Genomic DNA, 24,965 nt, shown 5'->3' with positions numbered 1-24,965 from the left:
ATTCGGAAGAAGCTTCTGTATTGGAGTACCGCTCGTTTATCTCTGGCTGGCCGAGTAGTTGTGGCCAACTAGGTTCTGCTTGCTACTATGTGGTACATCACTTCTTGCTGGGCCTTCTCTCGGGCGTGCATTGGCCAGGTGCAGAGGCTCATCAGGAACTTTCTTTGGTCCGGTGGCGACGGGCGGCCCGCCAGGGCCAAGGTGGCATGGGCGGTGATCACTCAGCTGAGGGAGAGAGGCGGCCTGGGCATTGTTGATCCTATTTGCCAAAGCCGAGCATTGCTTGGCAAGTTGGTAGTTCGTGGCCTCCTGCCAGGCGCTGAGCCGTGGAAGGAGTTTCTTGTTTCCAGGATGCTCAGCCGCACCCCTTCTCTTAGCGGCCCCTGGACCCCCAGCATCAGGTGGATCTTTACAGAGCAGCGATCCAGAGGAGTGGGCCTTGGCTTCGAGGAGCGTTTTGCAGCTAGCCTTCTGAGGGCCTGGTCGCATCTGAGGCCGTCACTCTTCCAGACTCCCTCGGGCATCGATGAGGGCGCCTGAGGCAGCCTTTGATCTGGAACCCTTTGATTCGTCTCCCCAGTGGCCATATGGTTGGATCGCGGTCTCACGTGTCGTGGGGCCCGCTGAGCTCTGGCCCAGCCCAGTCCCTAGACGACTGGATAGGTTTTCAGCAGCTGCCTCTAGAGGCTCAGGAGAGGAGACTCAGTGGGATGAGGGGCAGAGAGTTGATGAGACAGGACATTGAGGCGGCCATCCCCCGGGAGTGGCGGACCCCAGTACAGGACCCTCCACCTCCACAGTGGATGGGTGTCTTTACTCGGCATGAGATCCTTCTAGCGGTCTGCGGCACAGCGGAGAGAGTCGCCCCACTCACTTTCGAGGTGGGAGAGGGTGGCCAGCTTCAGAGGACACGACTAGATTTGGATGGGCTCCAGGGATGTATTCTTCAGAGAGTGCGGGTGGTCGGCTTTCATCAGAGACAGTGGCATGTAGACCCCTCACCGGCCTCGATAGGGGAGGACTGTTCTTGGAGATTATGGGCTTGGGACAGCAGGCCTCTTATTCGCCTTCAGTGGGATCCAGGTGAGTGGTTTTGGCGAGATCCCTACTTGGCCCCTACCAGCCCAGGGATCCCCTTTTTTCAGTACACAGCGAGGCTGGGGCGGCGGATTCAGAGACACAGGATAGCGAGCACCCCGGCGGCGACCGAGCATTGGCGGCGACAGGGGCTCTCCCCTGCCTTTCTTAGGGACTTCTGGCAGCGCCTTTGGGCCAGCTTCCGGCCCCGGAAGGTGATGCTGTTTCTCTGGCTCACAGCGCATAGAGGACTGGCTGTGGGGGCGTGGCTAGCTTTCGGCAGTCACCCAGCGTCCTGCCCTCGGTGCGGCCATGCACAGGAGTCGCAGCGGCACTGCTTATGGGATTGCCCACAGGCACAGCAGGTCTGGCAGCGCGCTCTCAGGATGGTTTTTGCAGGCTCACCAGGTGAGATGCTGGTGACGTGGGGTGCGGTGGCTTGGGCCACGGACAGCGGCCCGGCCCTTGGATATGAGGACGTCCCTGGCAGTGCGACCATCCAGGTCTCTGACAGGGTGATGGCGGTGGTTCCGACGCCAGACTTCTCTTCGGCAGCCCCTCAGGAGGGGGTCGGGCACAGATGGGAGTTGATCAGCAGCATGACGGCTTGGCACATTTGGAGAGCCCGATGCAGGGAGGCCATTGACCGCCAGACGACTCCACCGGCGGAGGTCATACAGGCCCTCTGGGTGGACATCATTCACACCTTGAGAGGACACTGGGGGAAACTCCAGGGCGACTCGGATCGCATGAGAGGGCGCCGCAAGGCTTTCCTCCGCACTTGGCAGCCTGGCCCTTTCCTCACCGCGAGGGGCGAGGATGTCACTTGGCACTACAGGCCTCCAGTTTGGCTTTTCTCACCTCCCACATGTACTACTAGGTAGCCCCCCCCCAGAGAGCGGCCAGCCACGGGGGTGGAGCTCAGGAGTTCACTGTGTTTTTATCCCTCCTTGCGAGGTGAGCTTTGTAGCCTTATGGCGTTTTCTCATTAACTAATAGAAGGATCTTTTTTCCGGAAAAAAAAAAAGGGAGGGGAAGTATGTTATGTACCTAGTGCTAATCCTCGGGATTAGTGGTCTAATCTGGCATATGGGCAGCTAAGGTTATTATTAATAAATCCATGTGTATTGGCTATTTATAACAGGATGGTTATTTATAATAGCAATGGGCACTATATAAGTGAAACATGATTATTGTTGTCATAACCTCACTATTAGTTAGGGTTCGACCAAGACTCTGGCCATGCATGTGGCACAACATAGATTGGCATGCCGAAGGCCTCTATGGGGCAGATTGGCATGGATTTGTGGGCTTAGCCTTTGGCTTAGAGTTGGTTCAAAGCATAGAACCTATGGTTGGGAGGTGAGCTAGCCTGCACCCCTCTTAGGGGGTTTGTATTATTCACTTGTATTTTGTGTTTAATAGATCCGTGGGGTTGTAACATGGGCTGATGTGGAGGAGATTGGAGAGAGAAAGACAAGGTTGAAGAAATGGCCTATGAGATAGTTACAGAAAAAAAACCAAAATGGACAAGTATAGTAGCAAGACAAATAATGTAAGGCAAACTATATGAATTGAACCTGTAGAGGATTGTGGGGATGCACATAGCATGAAGAGATCATGACTAGCTTTCTCTGGTCATGAACCTCAGCAACAAGTTCCTCTAGGATTTGTTGTGGGGCAATAGTTGTCAAAATGCACAGCGGAAATGAAGACAACTGCTATAGAGAGCAATACACAGATAAAAGAGAGAGAGAAGCTATTGTAACTTTGCTATATACACCAATAAAATCCCGGAATACACAATGGAGAGTGTGGGGGAGCAAGGGGCCATTTTATATGGCCCCAGGCTGTACTACTGCAAGTCAGGTCGGGTAGTAGAGTCTAGTCGGCCAACATCTGATACAGTCGATAGGCAGAAAACAGCCTCCCACACCTAGCAAAAAATGGGAAAAATACATGGAAGTGAGGAAAAATGGAGAAACACCAAAACTGGGCGGCCACACCCACAACAGAGGCCTTGACATAGTGTACAGACAAGAGATGATTGCTAACATTTCCTTTCAGCTCCTGGATGTGGAACCAACCCCAGTGAGCTGGAGTGCCGCCGGAGCATAGCCTGAGGTAGAGACTTCGTGAAGACGTCCGCCGCATGTCCTCCGTCGAACAATAAAGAAGCAAGATGTCACCAGCCAAGATCTTCTCATGAACAAAGTGATATTGTATCTCTATGTGCTTGGTCCGGGCATGGAAGACCGGGTTCCGAGCAATAGCGATACAACTCTCGTTATCGCACTGGATGACCGTGGGCTCCTTCTGTGAAAACCCAATCTTGCCAAGCAACCTCCGCAGCCACACAACCTCGCAAGCAGCACCACAAGCATCTTGATACTCTGCCTCTATTGACGATAGTCTCTTGTTGCTCCATGAAACTGCTCCTGAGCCGAGGGAAAAATTGTAGCCTGATGTAGATCTCCTCGTGTCTAGATCTCCTCCCCAATCTGAGTCACTCCAACCTTGGAGTCGAACTCGTTCCTTCGTTTCATTTGGTGTAGAAGAGTCCAAGATCCTTTGTACCTTGCAGATACCGCAAGATCCGGAATCCTGCGTCCCAATTAGACTTCAACGGCATCTGCATAAATGAGCTCAACAGTCCCACACGAAAGCTCAAGTCCAATCTGGTGTTCAGCAAACCAGATCAATGAACCAACCAGCTTCTGGTACAGAGAGGCATCAACCGGCTCACAAGGATCATTCACTGTAAGCTTCGTGTTCGGGTCCATCGGCGACGTGATAAGCTTGCAGTTCTCCATCCCAAAGGTCTCAAGCAACTCATGAACATTTTGCCGCTGAGAGACAAAGAACCCTCTCTGGGTCTGCCAGATCTCCAATCCCAAGAAGAAGTGGAGTAAGCCTAAATCGGTCATCTCAAACTCCTTTGACAAGGCAGCCTTCGTCACTGCAATGTGCTCCATATGACCGCTGGTGAGAATGAGGTCATCCACATAAAGGATGATCAACGTGACCATGCCACGTTCTCGAAAGAGATATAGGTTGGGATCTGCAACCGATCTTTGAAATCCAATCTGTAGAAAGAAGGAATCAATCTTCTGATTCCAAGCCTTGGGAGCCTGCTTAAGACCATACAAGGCCTTCCGCAATCTGTAAACCATCCCCTTTGACCTTGGAACCTCAAAGCTTGGAGGTTGCTCAACATACACCTCCTCTTGCAGGTCACCATTAAGGAACACAGATTTAACATCCATCTGAAATACGGGCCACCGCTAAGAAGAAGCAAGGGTAAGAACGGTCCGAATCGTGGTCATCCTCGCTATCGGTGCAAAGGTATCCTCATAGTCGATGCCAGGCCGTTGAGCATAACCCTTAGCCACAAGTCTGGCTTTGTGTTTGTCCACCGACCCATTTGACGTACACTTCTCCAAGAAGTGGCGGCTCATCAACAATGGAAACTGGAACATGCTCATCAAAAACCACATCCCTGCTGATCACAACCTCGTTCCTCTCTGGATCATACAACTTGTACCCCTTGGAAAGAGAGTTATATCCCACAAAGATAAGCTTTTGGGACTTTGAGTTGAGCTTCCTCCTCTGCTTCTTTGGAATGTGAACATATGCATCGCTCCCAAACACACGGAAATGGGTGACATCAGGTTTCCCTCCAAAATACGCCTCAAAGGGAGTCATGCTCGGTACTGAAGTCGTCGGAGAATGGTTGAGGATATGGATAGCCGTAGCCACAACCTCTCCCCAAAGTGGACGAGGAAGATCACGATGCTCCAGCATCGTCCTCGCCATCTTCACCACAGTCCTGTTCTTACGCTCAACTACTCCATTCTCAGACGGCGAACCTGTATTGGCTAGCTCCCGCGTGATGCCATGTTCCGCACAAAACCGCACGAATGCATTGGAAGAAAATTCTCCTCCTTTGTCAGCCCTAAGAGTCTTTATCTGCAAGCCAGACTCTTTCTCCACCATCACATGCCACTCCTTGAACCGAGCAAAAGCTTGGTCCTTCTGTGAGAGAAAATAAACCCATGTGAATCTGCTACAATCATCAAGCAGCAGCATAAAATACAAAGAACCTCCCAAGGATGTTGTCGGCATAGGTCCACACAAGTCAGTGTGTACCATCTCCAAAGGTTTCGAAGCCCGCCTGGAAGCGTGCTTCGGAAAAGATTCCCTGTGTTGCTTACCACGAATGCAAGAACTACAGCGTCCTTCCTTGCTGCCACCATCTGGCAAGCCAACCACCATCTGGCAAGCCAACCACCATCTGGCCTCGCAAAGCTTGTCGCAACGCATCCACATTCAAGTGGCCAAACCGAAAGTGCCACAAATCACCAATTTGAGAACCTATCAAAGAGGAGATTGCGGAGAGTTTGTATACACCATTCTCCATACCGCCTTCCCAAACAACCTGGCCAGTCTTGCGGTCCCGTAGAGCAATAGAATGCTCCTCAAAGTCCACCCGGAAGCCAGTCTTGCACACCTCATGCACTCACAACAGATGAAAACCAAGTGCGGGGACGTAAAGAACACGAGAGGAATGCCCCCCCCCCCCCCCCCCCTACCATCGGGAATGATCTCCAGCCGGCCCTCACTCTGTATCGGTATGGTGGAATTGTTGCCAATGAAAATGCGACTTGATTGTCGTTTCAGATCTTGAAAGAAGTCACGGGAAGGAATCATGTGCCTAGAAGCACCACTATCAAGAATCCATTCTCGAGTATCCTTTGCGGTGAAGCCAACTGCCTCCTTGCTCGAAGAAGATGAAGCATCGGTGTCCAACATCTCCAAGTGCACAAAAGCTGGAGTCTTTGCAGCTGAAGCTGAAGAATCAGCACTCTTCCCAGTCCGTTTGGGACAGTTCCTCCAATAGTGGCCTTTCTTGCCACAATCATTACAGGTCCTCTCGGCCTTCAGTTTCTATCGGTCTGAATTGGTCTTCTTCTCATAAGACTTCTCGGATGAAGACTTCCCTTTGCCCTTGTTGTTGTTGTTACAACTTTTTGACTGTTGGCCGGTCGAGGCCTCAGAACCTCCGCCCTGTGGAGGGTTCGTGAATCGCTCTTCCTGGTCCAAGACCATGGGCAGAAGCTCCTCCCATGTGATGGTGCTGAGCTTGCCATTACTGGTGATCAAAGAGGAGTAAAAGGCGAGTATTGAGAGGGCAAATGTGACAGCAATGTTATGGCCATATCCTTTGATGTGCTCCCGCATTGTCAACGACTTTGCAGGATTCATCATTCTCAGCCATCTCAAGGAAATCTGCCATCTCAAGGGTTGACAAGGTGGTGGGTGGGAAAAAAAGAAGAAGAAGAGGCTGCAAATAGAATGCAAGGTGGCTGTCCAACGGTGATGGCCACCTTCTACCCGATCTCCAAGTCCCGTACAGCCCAAAACAGTCTCCAATCAGCACCTCAATCAGCAAACCCTCGACGTCCCATTGTCTCCAAGCTTCAAGCCACGTGGGGCTCTTATACCATGTCAGAATGCACAACGGAAATGAAGACAACTGCTGTAGAGAGCAATACACATATGAAAGAGAGAGAGAAGCTAGTGTAACTCTGCTATATACACCAATAATATCCCAGAATACACAATGGAGAGTGTGGGGGGGCACGGGGCCATTTTATATGGCCCCAGGCTGCTGGTCGGCCAGCCCAAAACAGGCCGACAGCAGCAAAGATGCTCACAACCAGCAATAAGCACAGTCGGCCAGGTGAAAAACCAGTCGGCCACTACTGCATGTCAGGTAAGGTAGTATAGTCCAGTTGGCCAGTATCTGATACAGCCGACAGGCGGAAAACAGCCTCCCTCACCTAGCAAAAAAATGGGAAAAATACATGGAAGTGAGGAAAAATGGGGAAACACCAAAACTGGGCGGGCACACCCACAACAGAGGCCCTGACATAGTGTACAGACAAGAGATGACGGCTAACAATAGCATGTTGGCTCAGGATATGTATGCTAGGAACACCCAATGACATGTTGCTTTGAGCAAACGCACAAATTGAAGTTCGGTTATTCATAAGGCCCTCTTATTTCAAAGAGTTGGTGGGTCGTTGCCCGAGTGGCTACCACACCAGACTGCCTAGAGTTTGGACCATGACACATAAATATGTAATATATAACCCACTATAAAAAATAACTTTTTTTTTTGAAATAATAATAACTATGACGACCATCGATACACTATATCTTACATTAAAGAACATTATGTTTTTTTAAAACTATCTTTCAGCTTATAGCATGGCGTAAAGGTATCCAATAGGAAAATTATTTGGATCAATCAAATTGATACTTTCGTTTTGTCGTTGGATGCAATTGTAGCTTTACATGCAGCTCAATTCAAATTTTTAGAATTTTGGGCTTCACTAGATGAATTTTATGTTCTGTCTTGAATTATTTTTACTTAAGCTTTTCTAATATACATATGAACTTTGTGTGGTTGGAAAAGGGCACCAAGGAAGCTTCTGTATTATGTGCCCAATTATATTGTTTATCTTGCTGCACACAGATCCCATCAATTTTGGCAGACAGATTCTTTTATGGAAAGTGGACACTCTCAATTTTCAATTTAGTTTGGTACAATGTTTTTGGAGGTGGCGATAGCTCTCTCTATGGGGTGGAGTCACCAACATTTTATCTTCGAAATGGTTTCAACAACTTCAACTTTGCACTTATATTGGCTCTAATGCTTCCCTTGATAGTGCTACTTGCACGGAAGAAGACCTATTTTTCACTCTTGGTTTTAATATCACCTATGTATATCTGGTTGGGTTTTATGTCCCTTCAACCTCATAAAGAGGAGAGGCAAGTCTTGACTTCTCTTTTATCTCTCAAGTTTTTTTTTTTTGATAAGTTTTTGTGGTGCACTATATTGAAGAAAGTTTGTCCAAATTAAGATAGGTACAAGTGAATATATTGAGAGGACATTCATTACACTAACTAGTGCTGTGTACAGTATGTTTGTGAACTCTACAAGTCCAGAAAGTTTGGCGATAAACACGTTAAGTCTAGATATACATGCTAGAGATTTGCTCTCACATTAGTGTTGGTTTGAGGGGGAGCATAGCTCCTTGAGTGTAGGGTGTGTGCATTTGGTTGGGAAGAATGTGTAAGGGTCTCTGGACCTTAGTATATCTTCTGTGTATGTAGAGATGGGACAGTCTCCTAACTTGCGGACACTCAGGTGTTAACAAAGAGGTAAGGCCAAGGGCCTATATAATTATGTACTCGGTAGCTAATTTCAAGGAGGGTATGAAGATTTGGCTAATGCGAAAGAGTGCCGTTTGTTTTGCAAACCTTGTCTCAGATGTGCAACTATAGCTTTGATCCTCTTTGAGTAGAGTTTACTTGTCATTGTATGTTTCATTTCATTTGTAAGTTGGTATCAAAGTGCACCCCCTTTTAATTTCGGTTTCCAACTTGTTCAGAGTAGGTAGGCTTGTGCTCCTTTTGTTGATTTTCCCTCTTTGCTTTGCTGTCCCCTTCTCCTTTCCCCTCCACATTGAACGTACATTTGACTCCAATAAGCCATGCTTATTTGTATTTTGAGCACCTTTGGTCCACTCATCAACAGTTCCTTGGAGGCCTTAAATGAGAAAATACTTAAATGCAATGATTTGGTGTCGTATGTCGATTCTTGAAGCTGTATACCATAGTCACAGGGGACGGAAAGGACGGACTGTTGGAACGGAGGGACACCGAGTCGGGACGGTTCAGGAACGGGGACGGCAGGGGACGGTCGGACGTCCCCCTGGAGGCGTCCCTCACAAGGGACGGTGAAGGGGACGGCAGTAGGAACGGGGACGGCACTGTGGGGGGACGGCAGGGAGCCATTCTGCGCAGTCAGACTGGTTTCTTTTGCCCGTTTCTAGCCGTTTGCGGGGCCCTTTCTAGCCGTTTGCCTTGGCTGTTTCTAGCCGTTTGGCTTGGCCGTTTGGGGAGGCCTTGAGCCTTTGAGGCTTGGGCCTTGGGCCTTGCCTCTCTCTTGCCTTGAGGTTTGGCCTTTAGGCTTGAGCCTTGGGGCCTTGGGCCTTGGCCCTTGAGGCTTGGCCCTTGCCTCTCTCTCTCTCTCACTTGCCCTTGCCTCTCTCTGCCTATCTAATATCTATATAAGAACAAGGCTACAAGGCTACAAGCACACACACACCCCTTCAAGTTTTCAAAGTTCAAGCAACTCTCTCTCTCTAGTCTCTCTCCCTCAAGCTTCTTCTAACTTAGTAACTTCAAACTTCCAAACCTCTCACACAAGGCCCTATTCTCTACTATCTAGACTCTCTCTCTCTCTCTCTCTCTCACCTCTCCCTCAAGCCTCTTCCAACTTCCAAGCCTCTAGGCCTCTCTCTCTCTCTCTCTCTCTCTCTCTCTCTCTCTCTCTCTCTAGTAGACGTTAATACAACTTTCTTTCTTTCTCTCTCTCATTTTGTATCTACTTAATTATTAATACAATCAACCGTCAACACCTTCACACATTGATTGGCGTATTTTGTTAATATGACTCAAAAGCTTACCATTTTATGTAAATTTGTGCTCATTTTGATGTACTTCCAAAGTAGAATAAGTGTAGAGTAGAAAAACTTTAAAAAAAGTATTTTTTGAGTGCCGTTCCCTCCCCTGTCCCCGTTCCGTACTTATGGCCGTCCCCCGTCCCCGTCCCCGTCCCCGTCCCCGTCCCCTGTTCCTTGTGACTATGCTGTATACTCTTCCGGTTTCCAACTTGTTCAGGGCAGGTAGGCTTGTGCTCCCTTTTTTGATTTGCCCATTTTCTCTCTTTGTGCTCCCTTCTCCTTTACCCTCTGCAATGAGCTTACATTTCACTCCAGTAAGCCATGCTCACATTTTTATGTTGAACACCTTTGGGCCACTTATCAACAGCTCCCTGGAGGCCTTAAATGAGAACACACTTCAATGCAATGACTTGGGCTCATGTGTTGATTCTTGAAGCTGTATAATCTTGTAAGATGATTTCATGGACGCATGCCAATGCATGTCACATTAAAATAACCTGCAAGTCAGTCTTTTGGCAAGCAAGGGCGCACCTCAAACATCCCGTTTTCCAGAGTTGGCTGTTAGATGGTGGGGATTAAGACAAACACTCGTGTTGAAATGCTTTGGGGGACCCCCACTTGGACTGTCTGGTGCATTGCGTCGCTGTTATTTGCTTATTTTTGACTTGGTTCGTTCTCACAGGCTCTCCAAGGAGTACCGTTACATCATCAGGTAACGGAATCTCAGAAATGCCTTGACTGTTGCTTGTGTGGTGGACATTGGCTCTACCTCCCCCCCTTCTCTCCCCCAACACTGCCTCAACAATCTACATGTTATAAGCTTTGTAGTCACATGGAGTTTAGTTGCTCTGTAGCTGAGGAGGACGGGGAGAGCCTCTGGTCGCTACCAGAAAGGTCATTTTCTTGTCCACCAACCACCCCATTGAGCTTTTATCAAGTTTCAACCACCTAACTTTCACCCTTTCAAATTTCTTTTGAAGTCTTCTTTGCCATATTAGCGGATGTGCAGATTACTTTCGAAGTCTTTTTCCAAGTTGAGGCCAGCTGGTTTATATTGAATCCAAAGTGGTGCAATCCAACCAGTTACCTTGTGTGTGCGCGCGCGTGCTCTTTAGTGCTAGTTTTCACCATGGCTGACCTCCAAAGAATTGATAAAAATGTTATCTCTGAGGATTTGTCTAGGACAGTGACATATCTTTATGCATGAACTCGCACCTACTCTTGGGTGCTGATGAGGTGAGTGAGGATGTCATAGCACAAAGTCTGCTATGCATGATAGAGTAAATGATTTGAAGCTTTGTGAGAAGACTCTCATAGTGTCAAGATCACACTTTGGTTCTTGTTAAGTTTGGGAAATAACATGAACTTACGATTGGTAAATGATTTAGACATTGCTAACTTGAGGGCATAAACTCAAGATTGTCTTGGACATGGGTTTCGATGGAGAGTAGTCACTGTTGGTCTTGGGGCCAAACCACACCAGATGAGCAAGAATCCTGGCCTCCATGTGTAGCCACCCTAGAGTATGCATACTTTGGACTCCACCTGTCAAAGTGCAGGGGGGGAAGTGGTACTGCCACACCTCCAGGCTTGAGGACACCAACTCCCCTACCTGGTCCTGAAGGCTTGAGCGATCCAACTCCATCCGAGCAAAAGGCCACAGGTGGGTATGCACATCAGTGATACTCAGGTCGTGCAAATGATGCGAGAGCTCTATGGCCTGTCCCTGAATAGCGGCGGATGATGACTCCATGCTCCAGTCCGTTCCTTGTGCTGCACTCAGTGGGAAGAAGAAGATCATCCCGCGACTCTTTGGGGTGGACAGGAGTGATATTGCACCACACATGTGAATGGGAGCCACTGTCTCCTTGAGCATGCCAGTGCCTTCGACAGGGAGACACCGGAAGAAACTGTAATCAACTGGCTGTCCCAGCACCCTTGGGGAGGGGGGGACGGTTGGGGGGGGAGAGCCCGCACTGGAGAGGCAGTGATGGGTCATCTCTACCGGCTCCGAAAAACGATGGATCAAACGGCGGACTGAGCTGGCCGGCTGTCTCTGCTCCTGGTCTAGTGCAGCCGGGGGGCTGTGAGAGTCCACCTTCCGCTGCGACTCGCACCCCTGTAGCTCCCTTGGCTCCAGCTGCATCGGAACAACCACCCCCCCCTTCAGCCTCTCCAAAGCAGGAAGAGGGGGGGGGGGGGCGGGGATGGGCAAGGGCTGCGAAGGGGGGATAGGGGGAGAAGGGTTCCCTGTGGGGGTGGGGGCAGGGGGGGTCTTGACTTGCAAGTTGCCGCAGGCTCTGGGTCAGCAACCCTTCGGGAAACTGAAAGCCTGGAGGAGGATCTTGACGAGGTAATGGTCTCCAGAAGCGGGGAGGCTCGAGGCGGGTTCCTCGAAGGAACTAAGGGGGACCCATCACCATCGAGGGGCTGCTGAGGTAAATGCGCGAAACGGTTCTCTGACACAAATGTATCCTCCTGGATCCTGCTAGCCTGGTGCGTGCTCTCCCTCTGTGCCATTGCCGCCTGTCTCTGTTGATTGAATTTGTCAAGCGTCTCACTCCTCTTTGGTGCGTTGCTCTGGTCTGGAAGGTAGCTGGTGTTTCCGCCTCGGGTCGGCGGTTTGCCAGTCTCAACCGAGCACGCGTCCTGGTGCTCTGGTACCTAGGGGCCTGTGTCCCGCCCACCCCCTTGGGGAAGGTCCGAATTGGGGTTGCTGGGTGGGGATTAGAGGCGACCACCCGGACTGCCGATGGGGACAAACTCTAGTGAGGTGGCCCATTTTCCTGGAGATGACATGTCGGGCTGGGATGCTAGACTCTGCAAAATAGGGTCCCCCCCGCAGACTAGGGAGCATAATGGAGTGAGATTGATTCATACGAAGGGATTGAATCCCGGCCGTGCATGCAAGACCCAAAGCGGTGGTGAGGGGGGGATTCCATCACTCTTCTGATATCACCAGGAGGAGAGGTTCCTAAGACCTGGAAAGCAGACTGTCTCAAGAAAGCTTGAGATGCCAACCAAATGGTCAGATGTCGGCTTCCACCTCGCAAAGAAGGCCTGGGCGGTACATAGTGTGATGGGGCTCAGTTGCTAGATGGGCTGCCAGAAGAGGCTAGGGGGCTGAAACTAGAGGGAGGCGAAAGAGAATAGGGAGGGGTTGGGGGGGGGTGGCGTGTAACTCTCCAGCATATCTACTGGTGGAGGATATGGTCCAAGCCAACCGGGTGGCTTGGGTGGCTTCTTGTGCTCAAAGTCCTGATTTCACGGAATTACTGTCCATTGATTCCACGTAAATACTACCCTCTGAGGCGTACTTTCCTTAGAAAAAGTGGTGGTAAAAGTTGAGGTTGTGCGGGTTTAGAAAGAAGTGAAGGATTAGAGAAAATAGTGGGTTAGAAAGTTACGAGAAGGGAAAAGACCTTGCTGTCGATAGAGAGAGTGTTTTGAGATATGTAGTTGCTCCACACATACAAGTGCTACACTTGCCCTTTTAGGGACCTTGAGAAAAAAGAAAAAAACAAACTTGGTGCTGTCTTTATAAAAAACCCCCCTTTTATCAAAAAAAGCAGGCTTGCTCTTTTTTTCTGTTTTAAAAGGCAGGGTTCTTTTAATAAGGAAAAACACCTATGCTTAAAAAAGAAAAGAAAAGCTTCTAATGCTTTTTTCTGTCTCTTGCATGTGGACAGCGATCTTAACAGTACCCCCCCTCTCTCTCTCTCTCTCTCTCTCTCTCTCTCTCTTCACCTTCTTCACCTTCTTCACAAAGGGCATGGTCCTCAAGGCCATTCGTAGACTACGCAATGGACGAGCCCAGGATCATGAGGGACTCACTGCCGAGTACATCTCGCATGCTGATGATACCCTGGCACCCCTACTAGCCTACATGTTCAATAGAGCCCTTTATGAAGGATTTCCACCCTCTTGGTCCACCAACACCATCATCCCCATCCTTAATGCCAGAGATCCACTTGATCCTAATAATTACAGGACGATCATGATTGGCCACACATTGGCCAAACTCTATGGATCAGTGCTAGAGGCGGAGCTCAGTTCATTTGCAGAGAGCCAGGGATGCAAAGCCTTAGGACAGGCTGGCTTTCGGAGGAGCTATTCTACTCTTCACCATGCCATCATCGAGGAGGGTAGAGCATGACATCAGAGGATTTATTGTTGCTTTGTGGTTTTCTGCAAAGCTTTTGATACTGTACCTTGAGCCCGGCTCCTACATCGTCTACAAGAGATTGGAGTCCCATTTGACATGGTTTGGAGCATCATCGCCCTCTATGAGTCCGTTACTGGACGAGCGAGAGCAGATTTTCAGCACTATTGGGGTGAAACAGGGCTGCCCTCTATCACCCACTCTTTTCGGCCTCTACATTGACGAGATCTCGAGCTTCATTGACGGATTAGGCGGGGCTGGTCCCACAATGGCAGGCATATGGATCCCCATACTGCTTTATGCAGATGACATAGTCCTCCTCTCAGACTCAGTTGAGGGGCTTCAGTGATAGTTGGATGCCTTACATGACTTTTGCACTCAGCGGGACCTCTCTGTTAACCTTGGTAAAACCAAGGTAACGGTCTTCAATACCTCTTGCCCCTTCACATCGAGATGGAGCTTCACATATAGAGGGGATCTTGTGGAGATTGTCTCATCCTATGTCTACCTTGGTGTCACTTTCAGTGGCCCACGCTTTACCATGGTTCCCACAGCACATGCTAGAGTGACATGGGGATATGCAGCCTTGAGCGGCAATGCTTCCAGGGCCCAGGCACATTTCCAAGAGCCTAGGACGAAGGGTTGGCTTTTTGACACCCTCGTCACACTAGCCTTGATGTATGGAGCAACCTTATGGGGGCCAGATTTATCCGATGAGGATTGGCAGCGAGTTGAGAGGCCCCAGGTCATGATGTTCTCCCGTATGATCCGCAACAAACCATCAGTCCCACACTAGATTATCCAGGCAGAGTTTGCTGCAGCCCCGATGGTAGTGGATGCACTCTTCCAGACAGTCACATACCTCTATCACATCAGTCACATGGATCCCCACAGGTACCCGAGGCTTGCCTTGAAGTCCTCCAGACAGCTAGCACTTGAGGGCCACTTTGGAGTATGGTATGCTTGTACTAGTTTCCACTTGGTTCTCAGTATATGGGCTTCGCATGGACCGCCTACCCCCCCTTTAGTATAGTTTGGACTCCCCTTTCCTCGGGCTCTCTCACTAGGATACCAACCGGGTTATCCGGTTAGATCTTCTCAGCCTCTACACCCATTGCACATGGATCACACCTCTAGAGCTCCCCACAAAGATGCACTTTTACCGAGATCACTTCCTCACACTCACCGAGGATGGATTCATCCAGCAGCGAGGCTACTTGAGTGTTCACATGTCCCATGCCATGCGGATTGTGATTGGCCATTTACGGGTTTCATCCCACCGCCTCAGAGTGGAGATAGGTAGAGCCGGGAAGCTCATACAGGGACCCAAAGAGGAGAGGATATATTGATTATGCCACACAGAGGTTGAGACGGTGGAGCATTACATATGCCGCTGCCTAGTATACTATCAGATCCGCAGGAGGTTTCACTGTCTATTTCTTGAGGGATTTGGTCCACTCTCCAGGATCATTGACTTCCAGGACCAGCGTTGCCTAGGCTTCTTCCTGCTTGAGCTCCGCAAACATAGGAACACCTTCTTGAGAGAGCTTCGGCCCTAGGCACCCCGCCCCCTCCCCCGCCAGCCAACCATCACCAGTTTCTTCCGGACCTAGGAGGTGGAGGACACTAACATAGTGGATCTTGTGGACCCTCCACGAGCTGCACTGGACCTACCTCGCACGAGAGGAGTTACCTCGGACGGAGCCTCTGCACTCCAGCATGCTCGACGCCCTCGGCCCTCCCGTCGGCCACGATCACCTCATCAGCTCTAGATCTAGGACATGCTCCACCGCCATCGAGCTACCTTTCCACGTGACATAGCTGAGGGAGACCTCTAGGCCATACTCATTAGCCCCATGCTTGATATTTTGGAGAGTGGTATACCATCTACTCGGAGCTGATGTTGCTCTCATGTTTCTATGTTCTTAGTATTCCATGATGAGTTTCCATGGACAGTTTTGTATCACCCCAGTGAGATAGCTATGTTTATGTTTTCTTTCTGTTTTATTTTGCATTCCATGATGAGATATGCCATGAACATTATTGTATCACTTTGGTCTCATAGTCCCATTGGGTCTTTAGTAGATGCTTAATATATCTTTCTTTCTTTCTTTCTCTCCCCCTATTGGCTGCATCAGCACGCTTTCCCGTTTTTTGTATCTCCTCATCACAGCTACAGCCCACTATCCGGCCTTCCACGGTCTGCCCGTCTGCTGTGTCTACGTCTGTTGGCTTATGATGGCTGCCCTTGTGTGCGTGATTTTCCTGGCCTGGACCGAGTTGTGTTGGTTTGGCTAGGCTGCATGGCTGGTGGGCCTGGCCATGCTTTTGACTAAGCTGCCTATACTTGGCTGGCTAGTATACATGGCTACTGCCCACGTTGTCCAGCCCATGTGACCTGGCTGCTGAGACCGGCACACCTTGGTTGTGTTGCCCACAGGTGTCTACACACTGCCTTGCAGCTGCCCGCCATCTGGCTGGCCTGACTCAGCCTTGGCCGCCTGTGAGCCTGGCCGCTTTTGCCCTCATGTGGACCAAGCCCACCACGGGTTATCACCCTACGCTTGTCATACCTAAAGCATGCGTGCTTTTCTCAACCAGGGACACTCTGTTACTGCATGCTCTCCATTAAAAACATGACCTCCTGGACCGATCCACGGTGCTTGCAGCTTATCCACAAGCCACCCTGTGGACCTCGGGTCCTTGCTCTCCCTGCCCCCTGTGCTATCATCCACTTTCTTGTCGTAAGACCTCTATGCTTGTTTGCCATCTCTGTGGGGCAAGTCTGATGAGGACATATGGGAGCTCATGGTAGGCATGATTTTCTGCACAACTTGGAAGCTAAAAAGCAACCTTTGCACCATAGGGTTTTTCCTCTGTCCCTGACACATGCATTTTGCAGTCAGTGCATGGTGACAAAGTGGCTCATCATAGCAGTGCAACATTTGTACATTATTAGAACCCAGTAGGATGATATTTGTCGTATGCCGTGACCCCATTGTACATCTGTTAGAAGTCATCTCCTGTCTAGTTTTATACACCAGGGCCTTTGTTGTGGGTGTGCCCGCCCTTATGAGGTGTTTTCCCATTTTTCCCCACTCTCCGCATTTTTCCCCTATTTTTCCCATTTTTTCTGAGGCTTGGGAGGGCTGCCAGAGGGTGCCAAGAGCAGTACAGTGCTGGCCGACTGGATGTTTATCAGTCGTGGGCACTCTTGCTGCTGGCCGACTGGTTTTCATCGGTCGTGGGCACCAGATTGCTGGCCGACTGCATTTATGCAGTCGTGGACTTTTTTTATCAGTCGTGGGCTTTTCCTTATGCTGGCCGACTGCCCTCTAGGGAGGTATATATAGGTCCTCAGCCCCCATACCTCATTTGTATCATTCCTCGGGATCTTCTTGTGTATATAGAGCAGAGTTACACGCCTACATCTCTCTCTCTCTCTTGTGCTGTTTTTCTGCGTGCATTTTTGCTCGTGTTCCCAGATTTGGTCATCATCTCCGCTGTGTATTCTGACATGGTATCAGAGCCTAGGCTCTAGATAGGTCTTGGGATTTGTGTGAGCAAGAGGGGGGCTGTTTTGTGGCTGATTGGTGGACTGTTTTGGGCTGATTGGGAAGAGGAGAAGCAAGAGGAAGGCGGGCTGAATTGCTGGACAGCCACTTGCAGGTTTTATTTCTACTTTGTTCCCACCCACCCACCCTTTTCAGAGTACATCCCCGCTATGGCAGATCTGTTTGAGATGGCTGAGAGACATGTGAAGATCCCGACAGTCCCCACGTTCCCGGTGGACCGTCAGTTGGACGGGAGTAACTACGGCATATGGAAGTTTATGATGGAATCCGTTCTGGAGTCCTACTGTCTCGCTGATTTCGTCGTTGTTGGTGTTCCACGGCCGGAAGTAGAGGAAGGGGAGTTACCGTCAACCCGAAAGGACCGGGAGGCCCAGACGCAGATGTGGGATCGCGTCAACGCCAGGGTCCGTTCGTTTATTTTCCTCAATTGTACACCACAGGTAATCAATCATGTAAAGCACATGACGCTGGCCAGAGGTATATGGCAGCATTTGGCCTCACTTTACAACAGGGTATCGCCCATGAAGAGGATTTCCTTGGAAGTACAGATGCGGGTTATGAGCCCTGCAAAGTCGTCGACAATGCGGGAGCATATTAACAAGCTGCAGGCTCTTCAGCAGGAAGTTCTTCAGGCTGGGAAGGAGATATCATCAGAGGACATGGCCATAACGTTGCTGTCACATTTGCCCTCTTCGTACTCAGCATTTTACTCGTCGTTGATTACCAGTGGTGGCAGGCTCAGCACCATCACGTGGGAGGAGCTTGTGCCCATGGTCCTAGACCAGGAGGAACGATTCACGAACCCTCCTCAGGGTGGAGGTTCGGAGGCCTTTACTGGCCAACGGTCGAAAGGCCGTAACTCGGGCAAAGGGAAGGCTTCATCGGAGAAGTCTTTTGAGAAGAAGTCCGACGCTGACCGCGAGAAACTGAAGGCAGAGAGGACCTGTAATGATTGTGGCGAGAAAGGCCACTACTGGAGGCAGTGTCCCAAGCGGAAGACCGAGAAGGGTGAAGACTCCTCAGCAATCATGAAGACTCCGGCTTTTGTGCACCTGGAGGTGATGGACACCGATGCTTCATTTTCTTCAGGCAGGGAGGAGATTGGAGGACTCTCCGCAACGGATACTCGGGAGTGGATTCTCGATAGTGGTGCTTCCAGGCACATGACTCCTTCCCGTTTCGGTTTACAGGATCTCTGCAGGCTTTCTGGTCATATTCTTACTGGGGATACGTCCACTATCCCAGTTCACAGTGAGGGCAGGATGGAGATAGTTCCCGATGGCAGAGGGGGGAAGCATTCCTCCCAGGTGTTGTATGTTCCGGCACTTGTTTTTCATCTATTGTCAGTGCATCAGGTTTGCAAGACTGGCGTACGGGTGGAGTTTGATGAGCATTTTGTTGCTCTCCGGGACAAAGCAACAGGCCAAGTGGTTTGGGAAGGCGGAGTGGAGAATGGAGTCTACAGGCTTTCAGCACTCTCTCTCCCAGGTCCTCAGGATTGTGATGAGTGGCAGTCTGGTAATGGCTACTCAAGTGTGGATACGCTGCAGGAGCGGGCTTTCCGAGACCAGGTGGTGGATAGCTTGCCAGTAAATGGCAGCAGTTGGAAAGAACATCCAGTACTGAGGTTGGTAGTTCTTGTGTTCGTGAGTCAGAGGAAGCTGAACAGGTCACTTATGCTCTGATGTCTCGTAGTGTTCGGGACATAGAACTTCCAGTAGTTGAGGATGTTCTTTCCACGGGGACCTTTCGGAAAGCCAGGCAGGTGACAGGTGATTACTTGCAGAAGGAGGTGGTTTCTCCAGGCTTTGTGGTTCCGGATTCAGAGGGGGTGGTTGACAGTTTTCATCAGGTTTCCAGGACTTGCTTGTGCACCGTAACAGGTGTTGATCCTTGTGAGCAGTGTGATGTCTCTGAGACTCAAAAGCTGTATGGTTCATTGATCTGGTTGATGGACACCAGATTGGACGGGAGCTTCCTGATGAGGCGGTTGAGCTCATGGTTGCAGATGTCTCTTTGTGGGGGAGGATCGCGTTTCCTGTGGTTTCTGCGGCATGCAAAGGATCATGGACTCTTGTACACAGGAGGGGGATTGTTGGATGGAGTCCGACTCCGCGGTTGGAGTGACTCGGTTTGGGGAGGAGATCCAGACACGAGGAGATCTACTTATGCCCCAGGAGCAGTTTTACGGAGCAGGAGGAGGTTACATTGCAGGTTTGGGCTTCCACTGGAGGAACCCTTGGTCATCCAGAGGCACTTTGTTCGTGAACAGATTGTTGCTGATGACATCTTGTTGGAGTTCTGTTCGACGGAGGACAGTACGGTGGACCTCTTCACGAAGTCGCTCTCTCAGGACTTGCTCAGGCGGCACCCCAGCTCCCAGTGGTTGGTTACACAGCCAGGAGCTGAGAGGGGGTGTTAGAAGTCATCTCCTGTCTAGTTTTATACACCAGGGCCTTTGTTGTGGGTGTGCCCGCCCTTATGAGGTGTTTTCCCATTTTTCCCCACTCTCCGCATTTTCCCCCTATTTTTCCCATTTTTTCTGAGGCTTGGGAGGGCTGCCAGAGGGTGGCAAGAGCAGTACAGTGCTGGCCGATTGGATGTTTATCAGTCGTGGGCACTCTTGCTGCTGGCCGACTGGTTTTCATCGGTCGTGGGCACCAGATTGTTGGCCGACTGCAGTCGTGGACTTTTTTATCAGTCGTGGGCTTTTCCTTATGCTGGCCGACTGCCCTCTAGGGAGGTATATATAGGTCCTTAGCCCCCATACCCCATTTGTATCATTCCTCGGGATCTTCTTGTGTATATAGAGCAGAGTTACACGCCTACATCTCTCTCTCTCTTGTGCTGTTTTTCTGCTTGCGTTTTTGCTCGTGTTCCCAGATTTGGTCATCATCTCCGTTGCGTATTCTGACAACATCCTCAGTCCAGGATAAGTCAAGCACGAGCTACGTAGGTCATTCCTCAGCCTTAGTGGGTCAGTCAGTCAGTCAAGTCCCTTAACCCACTTGGAGAGAATCATTCATGCATGTAGAGTTAGTAGAAGCCTTAGGGTTTGCATCAGAAAGCACTGTGCATTTTGCATAATGTGCATTCATATGCTTGTGCATCATTTAGAACATCTCAGAAGCCTTAGGAAATTCACTAGGATTTATCTGGTATTTTTCTAATATTTTATGGTATTTATTTAGCATTTAATGTCATTTATAAACATAAAGTTTATTAAATAAATGACCAGCCAACTTGACCAGCCCCTATTTAGTATAAATAGGCTTGCATAGGGCTTAGACATTCCATTCAGTCTTCAGAAAGCTAGGCGCCTTGATCCTCGGCCTTAGGAGCATCCACGCCATCAGCTTAGACTAATCCAGCCCTTCTGGAGCTTTTGTGTTAGCTTCTCAACACTCCTGGAGCTTGCGTTTTTGCTTCAGCATCCCCTGCAGTTTAACGCAGCACATTAGCAGGCTCATACAGCAGTTCAGCAGCTCATTCAGTCCCTTGCAGACCTAGGCGCAGCATACAGTCCATAGGTGCCTGCATTCAGCACCCTTTCAGGCCCCATTTTAGCAAGTACCTCTGCGTTTTGAGCATATATCACAGCCAGCAGCTGTCCAGTCCAGTTCAGCCCTGCGTTTGCAGTTCTACAGCAGTTCCACCTTGCGTTTCAGCCCTACAGTAGTGCCTCCGCCTTCTGTGCATCATCCATACATGCTACAATCATCTGGTGAAGGTAACATATCATTCATAAGCATTTTCAGCATATTTACATAGCTTAGAACAGTCCACCGCAGTCCTTTCTTAGCCTCAGGTGTGCAGCCCTTCCTCATGCCCTTGGGAAGAGTGCATAGGCTTGAGATCAGTTCATTAAGGTGTTTCTACAGCCGTGTATAGTTTAGCCAGGTTTCTGATCCTCCGAGATCTTGCGTTTGGCTTATCTACAGTCCACAATCATTCTCTCTAAAGTAATAAAGCAAATACTATCTCGGTAATGGAATAGGGGGCTCTTCAGTGGGTAATTTGGGACCTGAAACGCAGGATACAGAAGACGGTGTGAGCATTTGTGTGATAGGATCCTCCAATACAAAGACTTCCGCTGCATATTACAGTCCCTTGCACATCCATGTCAGGAACCAATTCTTCTACATGCTTTTCTTGCACACTTGCATGAGAGTACTTTCTTGTACATCCCACACCTTGGGTTCATACTTTGTCAGATCCGGGCTTTGATACCAATGTAAAGTCTTCACAAGACCATGCCCAAGGATTATCTAACATAGAGCCACCGTGGATCAAGGTAAAGGACATACCTGAGAAACCATAGCGAGGTTTCCTTAGACCTAAACATCGAACTCGTTGCGTGACCGCGATAGACTGTGAGTAGCAACTCCATCCAACCGAAGGTTTAGTCCTCGAACCACCCCCAAGTCTGAAGTCAGATTGTGGTGAGCCTATGAGCCACCGATGACCCCAACCCGACATCCCATACCACCAAGCCGAATCACGCGTTGACAGCTCCGTGGCCGCATGCTCCATAGTAGCCCTAGGCTACCGCGTGGCTCCATAGTAGCCCCAGGCTACCCCAAGTCACTTATAGTAATAACCTTGCTAGAAGTTGCATGCTTTTATTTATAAAGCTTTCGTGCTTTATTTATAAGCTTTTAGCCCCTAATTATTATTATTAGCTATTATTAGTCCCTAGTTTTATTATTAGCTTTGGTTATTATTCGGCCAATCTAGACCTTCTCTTGCTGGTGCGCTTAGCCTACATGTGAACACTCTAGGTCCTCACACCCTTGGCTAAGCCTTAACCCTAATCCTGGGCCGGCTACTGTTCTGCGTGTTACGTTCTGACCGGCCTAGGGGTAGGGCGGGGAACACGTGGACTAACCCAGGATTAGGGTTATGTGCAAAGTGGATGCATGCCATTGCTGCCCGCTGACTGTGCAAGCTGTCCAAACCCACATCCCGAAGGCCCTTGGGGTGGGGGCTTACTCCACCCTGACTTGGGTCTTTTGCAAGAGACTGTTTTGGTATCACCATGATGAAATTATTAGGGTCTTACATTGTATGTTCAGTAACCGGTTTGCATGTCACTGATTGGCTTGCTGCAAGGTAATATATGAATGTCTGTTTTCTCGTTTACAGATTCTTGTATCCAGTGTACACACTGATATGTGTTGCTGCTGCTGCTACTGTTGAGATCATCCCTGAGATGGTGCAAAATGACAAGCGGGGTGCTGAGGATTCAACTCTTTTCATGGTTTGGAGCCTTTGACAGATGGATTTTTTAAAAGCTTTTGGACTCATGCAGGAACTTTCTATGAGAAACTCTGCAAAGGATTTTTTTTATTTGCACTCTGCAAAGGGTCTTCTATTAGAAACTAATGGGTTGGATTTGGCAGGTACTTAAGATTTTTCGACCATTAATTTTGGGGACTATTTTGGTTATATCTTATAGCAGAACAACGTCCTTGCTAAGCGGGTACTCTGCTCCTCTGAAAGTTCTGAGTTATCTTCCTTCAACACCGCATGGCAGCGGTGCTGCCGAGAAGGGTACAAGTATTGTTACATTCTTTTTTTGTAGATCTTTGTAAGCCGCTGCTATGGGGATGTTGTGTACCAATATTTAAACAAACTTTCCCTGTATGTTTACAAATCACTTTTTGCAGATGTAACTGTATGCGTTGGCAGTGAATGGCACCGATTCCCTTCATCCTTTTTTCTGCCGTCTCCCGTATATCAAGTCCAATGGCTTGATGATGGCTTTAAGGGTCTCCTGCCGTTGCCATTCAACAGCTCTATTGGTGGAACTGCAGCAGCCCCTTCCTATTTCAATAAATTAAACCAGGCCTCCGTTGAGCAATATGTATGTGTCACTACCATGATCAAAGAGCTCGGCTATTTGGGGTTCTCTTTTTCGACCTTTCGGACACTTAGTTGTGATATTGTAGATGTTGACAGTTGGGAACTTTTTTACAGACGACAGATGTAGACGCTTGCAGCTTTCTTGTGGAGCTGGATTTGCATCGTGAGAACATTCAGCTTCGTGGAAGCAATAGAACCCTTTGGGAGGTAAAGGAGGTCAAAACTCCTATGCTGTTGCAATTAAAGACGGGAAAAATTCAAACTTGTAATCATAATTTATCTTCAACTATAATGCTTCTGAATTTTCTTACTCGAGGGTTGTGCAGGTGGTTGTGGAGCTCCCCTTCCTTGACAATGAAAGATCACCGGTTTTGCAACGAGCCTTTTTCATCCCGTGGGCTTGGCAGTCATCAAATACCTTTGGCACATATAGGTTATTGAGAAAAACGAAGAGTTTAGAACTAGTGTCGTGAGCTTCCTGCCGTTCAGAAGATTATCCACAAAGGCGTGTAGATTGGTTGTCACTAGATCCCATCTTTCAATTCCATGTTTAGGGTTTAAGGGCTGAGCAGTTATTACACAATCTGGTGCTATAATGAGCTTTCATTTCTCTGGATGAAGTGGATCTCCAAAGTTAAATTAAGCAATTCAGACTTTCGGCACATTGGTCTTAAAACATTCGGCAAGTATCAGAGCACTAGTGAAAGTAAGAATTTTGATAGGAGGGGATGACTTTTAAAACAGCTTACGAGGAATGATGACAAACTAATGGGAAGTCAACGAAAGCCAAGATGCCAGCCACAGTTTCACATCTTGGTTGTGGTTTGATAGAAGACTTAAAAATACATTTTTGTATCTTCCTTTGCAATCTTGTCATCATTCTTGTGACGTTATCATCAGTATGATCAGTTCTTTGTTTATGCTTTTTTGCTAAACTTGCCCGTGCAGATCACCTTGGTTCCTGAAGTGACTGGATTTTTTAAAGTCTAAGTTTCTGTTGAGACTATGAGTAATTTGAGGAGCTTGGATCTCTTTTTTGAAATTGGTGTCCTCCGACTGCGCTTCTCCTTTTTGAAGTGGAAAATTTCGACTGTTTGATCACACAATTTAAAGATCAAATTGTTACTTTTAACTGGCTTTAGCTGTGAGAGTTCTATGCATGGATAGAGAGCCTTATGCAAGCATAGAGAGCTCTATGCATACGAAGGGCACTCTATGCATGCATAGAGAGCTATACCCTTACATAAGAGAGGTATATGCATGCGTAGAGTACTCTATGCATGCGAAAGCTCATAGAGAGCTACAATCAAATCTGGCTTATCCACATCTTGGCCATGTGTGATGGCCAACCATGAGAATTCAGTAGTTAAATCAATTCATTTAGTCCCTTGCTTTGTGAATGGGTATAAAGATGTTCTTTTGTCAATGTTGGGTAAGCCACGGCAAATGGAGTCATTCTAAAGCTTAGAAAGGATAATGCAAAGATCTCACAACAGTGGGCAAATAATTTCAATTTCAGGTTCCCATGATCTTTGAACCTACCATTTGTGAGTCTCTTTGATAACTTGGGCAATTAACTCCATAGTAAAGACAGGAGATTTGGTGAATCAATTTCTTTAATATCAATGGGCAGTGGGCTGATTACATTGGATAGTGTCGCTGTAGATTTGCCAAATGTCAAGACTGCCTAAAAAAATTGCCATTTTTAGTACTCGGTGTTAGTCCACGTGCAATGAAAGTAGGTGTGTG

General features: G+C 48.8%; 1 protein-coding gene across 2 annotated transcripts in view; it reads left to right on the top strand.

Moving 5' to 3' along the window:
- EBS3 (Alg9-like mannosyltransferase family) overlaps nt 1–24,151 on the top strand; it is a 42,716-nt gene extending 18,565 nt beyond the window's left edge. Inside the window, exons 5-10 of one of the 2 annotated variants that reach the window (XM_086817151.1) lie at nt 7,619–7,914; nt 22,497–22,611; nt 22,754–22,904; nt 23,021–23,217; nt 23,331–23,423; nt 23,543–24,151. In XM_086817151.1, the coding sequence (XP_086673277.1) occupies nt 7,619–7,914; nt 22,497–22,611; nt 22,754–22,904; nt 23,021–23,217; nt 23,331–23,423; nt 23,543–23,689 (999 nt within the window). In that variant the 3' untranslated portion in view covers nt 23,690–24,151. Of the gene's footprint in view, nt 1–7,618; nt 7,915–22,496; nt 22,612–22,753; nt 22,911–23,020; nt 23,218–23,330; nt 23,424–23,542 lie in introns of both variants that reach the window. The other variant, XM_086817150.1, reaches the window with a different exon arrangement.
- Nucleotides 24,152–24,965: the final 814 nt, after the last annotated feature.

Source organism: Cibotium barometz, chromosome 23, assembly GCF_041138505.1.
Source record: "Cibotium barometz isolate CiBa-2024 chromosome 23, ASM4113850v1, whole genome shotgun sequence".
Taxonomy (NCBI): domain Eukaryota; kingdom Viridiplantae; phylum Streptophyta; class Polypodiopsida; order Cyatheales; family Cibotiaceae; genus Cibotium; species Cibotium barometz.
The sequence above is the reverse complement of the archived record's forward strand: the minus strand, read 5'-3'. Positions and strand labels throughout refer to the sequence as shown.